The sequence below is a fragment of the Ailuropoda melanoleuca genome, chromosome 2 (assembly GCF_002007445.2).
Source record: "Ailuropoda melanoleuca isolate Jingjing chromosome 2, ASM200744v2, whole genome shotgun sequence".
In the NCBI taxonomy this organism is placed as follows: domain Eukaryota; kingdom Metazoa; phylum Chordata; class Mammalia; order Carnivora; family Ursidae; genus Ailuropoda; species Ailuropoda melanoleuca.
Genome location: NC_048219.1, coordinates 19,570,103 through 19,575,895, shown reverse-complemented (window position 1 = coordinate 19,575,895; position 5,793 = coordinate 19,570,103). Strand labels below are relative to the sequence as shown.

The window sequence follows — 5,793 nt, the reverse complement described above, 5'->3', positions numbered from 1 at the left end:
TTTTTGGTTTACTGTAAAACATTTTTTATTTTTCTAGCCTCCGTACTTTGGTTTATGGTGTGTGTGCGTGTGTGTGTGTGTGTGTGCACGTGCGTGCATGCGTGTGTGTTCTTCAAAATAAGCCTTCTGCTGGTATAATTCCTTCCACAGCACCACTGGAATTTTATCACAGCTAGTTAGTTAGACAAACCAATACATATTTATAGAGTCCCTACCGAGTGCCTGGAACAACAGTTGGCCAATTGGAACAGAATGTTCCCTGGGCATGGAAGTACTTACTTGGTTTGATTGTTTAGCTCTCAGATTCCTTTGGTCCCTGCATCTGTGGATCTCATGTGGTGTGCTCTCATTGAGACTGCAAGGGATTCAGCAATATGTTCTCTTCTTTCCTCAGAATGAAGGCCATGCGTAGCCAAGGCTGGAGAAATGACAGCTCTGTAACTGAGTTTATCCTCCTGGGCTTCTCCAGAAATCCCAGGACCAACTGGATCCTTTTCTTCCTCTTCCTCTTTGTTTACTTATTTACAGTCCTGGGCAATGGACTCATTGTTACCCTGATCAGAGTAGATGCAAGCCTACACACCCCCATGTATTTCTTCCTCAGCATCCTCTCTGTACTGGATCTCAGCTATGCCACCACCACCGTGCCCCAGATGTTGGTCCATCTAATAAGCAAGAAAAAGACCATATCTTATATTGGGTGTGTGGTCCAGATGTACATTTTCCTGACCTTAGGCATCACTGAAACCTGGATTTTTGCAGCCATGGCCTATGACAGATATGTTGCCATATGCTATCCACTCCATTATGGGGTCAAGATGGGCCAAACCCTGTGTGTAGCCCTGGCAGTCAGCTCTGCCCTTTGTGGTCTCACCTGTGCCCTTGTCTACACAGTCTTTGCAATGAATCTTCCCTACTGTGGCCCCAATGAAATCAACCACTTCTTTTGTGAAATTCCTGCTGTCTTAAAAGTTGGCCTGTGCAGATACATCCCTCAATGACCAAGTGGACTTTATCTTGGGTTTCATCTTGCTTCTGATCCCATTATCTCTCATCCTGACCTCATATGTTCGCATCTTCATGGCTATTCTAAAGATTCGCTCCACACAGGGACGAATCAAAGCCTTCTCCACTTGTGCCTCACACATCACTGTGATCACAATGTTCTGTATTCCATGCATGGTCATGTACATGAGGCCTGGCTCTGAAGCCTCCCCAGAGGATGACAAGAAGTTGGCCCTGTTCTACAATGTCATTTCTGCCTTTCTCAATCCCATCATCTATAGCCTCCGGAACAAAGATGTGAAGAGGGCTTTCCTCAAGTTAGTTGGAATAAGTGGGGATGGTCAATAGGCCATGGAGTAGGACTGCCTACAGTGCCCTGATCTCTGATCTCTGTCTGTCCCACCCTGATCTCTGTCTGTCCCATCCACAATACCACTGATGTCATTGGACTGGATGAGGAGCCCAGGGTGAGGAAAATATTTAGAAAAAAACACTTTTGCATTAACTTGGCCACTGGAAATATTAGGAAAGACTCAGGGAGAATTGGGCTCAAAGCTTAAATACATCATCGACCTCCTGTGGCTGTGCAAGTGTCACCTTACATCTCTGGGATGTAATTTCCACATCTGTAAAATGTTTTTCATGATGCTTATTGGGCTTAAGTAATAATAACTGACTGTATTGATCACTTTGCATATAATGTCATTGTCTTAGTGCTCTATATGTATTTATTATTTTAATTCTTATAACAACTCCAGAGATAGGTATTATTATCTTCATTGTACAGATGAAGAAACCGAGGCACAAGAAAATTAAGTAAGTTGCTAAAAGCCACCCAGATAAAAACTAACACAACTGAAATTTGAACCCAGGTAGTATGGTTCCGGAGCCCAGGCTCTTATCTATTATATTATGCTATTTCTTGAATTGTTAATAGAGATTTTTGAGGCTCAACTGAGATAATGAAATGGATGGTATTGAGGAAAATGTACACTTAGGATTATCACTCTCAGTCACAACTCTAGGGTCAGATCCATGAAGTCTAGGGCTCTACTGGATACTTTAGATCTTCTTCACCAGCATTCCAAAGTCTAAGTAAATTGGACTTAGTACTGCAAATTAAACTGCGGCATTGTGCTGTAGGACATTAACATCTCAAAAAATATTTGTTGAGTGATTCTTCCCAGCCCCACCTCTGTCCTTGGTCTGCAATCTCTCCAGTTATTCTTTCAGCTCCTCTTCACTTTCCTGGGTCTCTCTCTCTCATTTCATTATACCTACCCGCAACTGTGGTTTCCAGCAACCTAGACTTTTATCCACAAGGAGAGTGTCTTGATTTCCACAACTAACTTACTCTTAAATTTCATTCACCACCAGAGAGACCAGGGGGACAATGAGAAGAGCCCTGAGCTTTAGTCCTGCCTTAATTTGTTGAGAACTTGGGGAAAACACCTAATCTCTCTGAAACTCAGTCCCCCTAATCTTTATTTTATTTTATTTTTATAAGTTTTTTTTTAAGATTTTGTTTTATTTATTTGACAGAGACAGCCAGCGAGCGAGGGAACACAAGCAGGGGGAGTGGGAGAGGAAGAAGCAGGCTCCTGGCACAGGAGCCTGATGTGGGACTCGATCCCAGAACGCTGGGATCACGGCCTGAGCCAAAGGCAGACGCTTAACGACTGCACCACCCAGGCGCCCTATTTTATTTTTTTGAACATTTATTTATTCATTTTTGAGGGAGAGAGAAAGCGGAGGGAGGGGAAGAGAGGGAGAATCTCAAGAAGACTGTCCGCTGAGCTTAGGGCCTGACGCGGGGCTCAATCCCATGATCCCAAGATAATGACCCGAGCGGAAATTAAGAGTCAGATGCTTAACCCACTGAACCACCTCAGTGTCCCTTGTCCCTCTAATCTTTAAAATGGAGATAGGGACCATATCTGACTCTGACTATGATATAAAACTATTTATATTATTAAAATTATTTTTAAGTTCAAATGGGAACAGGCCTCAAAACTAAAATAATTATATGAATTATCACTAGGGAGTCATTGCCTTCAAAGCTAGATACTTAAGAAAATGTTCATTAAGTTATAAATGGTAGCTTGTATTTGTCAACTGTAAATGTTAAGATCAGGCTTATTGTGAGGTCAAGATGTATGGGTTGGATTCTCATGATGGTAATTGACTTTATATACAGAGTCATACATTCAGCACACACACACACACACACACACACACACACACACACACCCCAAAATCAGTGAGACACAATCACATCAGCTGCCATATTAACCAGGAACTAAAATATTTCTAACGCTCTCAAAGCAAATCAAATTTCTATCACTCTGAATTCAGACAAATATTAAATTGCTTTCCAGAAGGCAATACAAGATGAACCTTTTTTAAATCAACTGCTCTCTACGCATCTTTCTAATAGGATTCAGTCAATAAAATATTCCAATTGCTCTTAGCTGCTCAGAGACAAGTTTTATTTGTAAACTAAGAACGTTAAGAAAGCCCAAAAGATTACTAAATGCTACAAGTGAGTTTTGCTCATTAGCAACTTTCTCCAGAAGATAAATATAGGAGGATTGCCAGCCTAGATTACTCTTAGCATTCCCCAAGCATTAAAGGAATGGGAGCTCTGAGAGTAATGTGGAACTGTGAGGAGGGACGTGTTTGTATTTTTAAGGTTTCCCTGCCTAAAGTTCACAGCCTCTAAGGAGAGAAACCCTGGGGAAAGAGGAGCCTTGATTATCTGGAGTTAAAAAAAAAAAAAAAAGAATCATTAGCAAGACACGCTGATTGTGTTTCTTGGGGACTTGTTAGAAAAATTGCTCTGAGTCATTAGAGGTGGCAATTGAGGATCATCTGCTAGAGCTAACGGGGCTTCCTTCTTCAAGCTCTCAAAGCAGTAGAAATACATAGCAAGTCCATTCAATGTCCCTGCCTCCTGGCATGATCCCTCTCCTCTGGCCAGTCCTGACTGCTCAGGTCTTCGCATAGGCTGTTCCACCCTGAGAGCTCTCTCCCCCATTTGCTTACTACTCCTCACTCATCCATAAGGGACTCATGCAGGTCTCTTCTTGAGGAAGCTTCCTAACTACTTTGAGCCCAGATAAAAACTTTTCCTTCCTCTTTGCTCCACATAGAACACTTGGATGGGAGAGATCTTAAGGAGTCCAACCCTTATCTTGGCCTTCAGTCCCTTTGACAACAAGAACTGCAAACATGTCATTCAAATATATTTTCATAATGCTCAAATGCATGTGGTTTGGAATGTCCTTGCTCTCATTCATAATTTGGAAAAAAAATGAAGTCTCAGCAAATTGGGAGTAAAAGGAGATTTACTCTCTGTGACCATTCACCAAAAAAACTCCAGTTAACATCATAAATAATGGTGAAAGACCAAGTGCTTTCCCCCTAAAACCAGTACCAAAACAAGGATGCTTGTTTTCACCATTCCTATTCAAAGTGGTACTGGAAGTCCTAGTTGGTGCAATAAGGCAAGAAAAGAGAAGATAAGAAAGGAAGAAGTAAAATTGTCTCTTATTTGCAGATAACCTAGTTGTCCATATGAAAAAAAGGCAAGGATTCTACATAAAAAGTCCTAGAACTAACTAATAGGTTTAGCAATGTTACAGAATACAAGATTAACAGACAAGAATCAATTATATTTCGGGGCGCCTGGGTGGCTCAGTCATTAAGCGTCTGCCTTCAGCTCAGGGCATGATCCCGGCGTTATGGGATCGAGCCCCACATCAGGCTCCTCCGCTGGGAGCCTGCTTCTTCCTCTCCCACTCCCCCTGCTTGTGTTCCCTCTCTCGCTGGCTGTCTCTATCTCTGTCAAATAAATAAATAAAATCTTTAAAAAAACAAAAAAGAATCAATTATATTTCTATATACTAGCAATGAATAATTGGAAACTAAAATTATATGATGTTATTCACAATAGCTTCATAAAAAATAAATACTTAGGTATAAATTAGCAAAACACGTACAGTATCTGTGCTGAACTGTAAAACATTGATGAAAAAAATCAAAGAAGTAAATAAATGGAGAGACATTTCATGTTCCTAAATTGAGAAATATAACATAGCAAAGATGTCAATTTTCCCTCAAATTATTCTACAGTTTAATGCAATTCCTACCAAAATCCCAGCAGGAATTTTGTTGATATGAACAAGTAGATCTGAAAATTTATATAAAAAGGTAAAGGAACATAGGGGAAGGGAAGGAAAAATAAAATAAGACAAAGTCAGAAAGGAAGACAAACCTTAAGAGACTCTTAACTATAGGAAACAAACTGAGGGGGTGCCCGGGTGCCTCAGTTGGTTACGCATCTGCCTTCGGCTCAGGTCATGATCTAGGATCCTGGAACGGAGTCCCACATTGAGGGTCCTTGCTCAGCGGGGAGTCTGCTTCCCCCTCTCCCTCTGCCCATCCCCCCTGTTTGTGTTTGCAAGGTCTCTCTCTCCCTCTGAAATAAATAAATAAAATCTTAAAAAAAAAAAAGGAAACAAACTGAGGGATGCTGGATGAAAGGTGGGTGGGGGGGATGGGTGATGGGCATTAAGGAGGGCACTTGATGTAATGAGCACTGGGTGTAATATGCAACTGATGAATCACTAAACTATCTCTGAAAATCTCTGAAACTAATAATACACTATATTTTAATTAATTGATTATAAATGTTAAAAAGGTAAAGGTATTAGATTAAAGCAATTTTGAAAAAAAAAAAAGGAATAAAGATGGAAGAACTATCCAGTTCCAAGACTCATATAGCTG

The 5,793-nt window shown here is 40.8% G+C and overlaps 1 protein-coding gene across 1 annotated transcript; it reads left to right on the top strand.

Annotated features, from left to right (window-relative positions):
* The first annotated feature begins 395 nt into the window (after positions 1-395).
* LOC100465211 (olfactory receptor 2B6-like) lies at positions 396-1,353 on the top strand. Its single transcript, XM_034654320.1, is given in 2 exon segments — positions 396-968; positions 970-1,353. Coding segments are annotated over 2 exon segments (957 nt in total).
* The last annotated feature ends 4,440 nt before the right edge of the window (positions 1,354-5,793 follow it).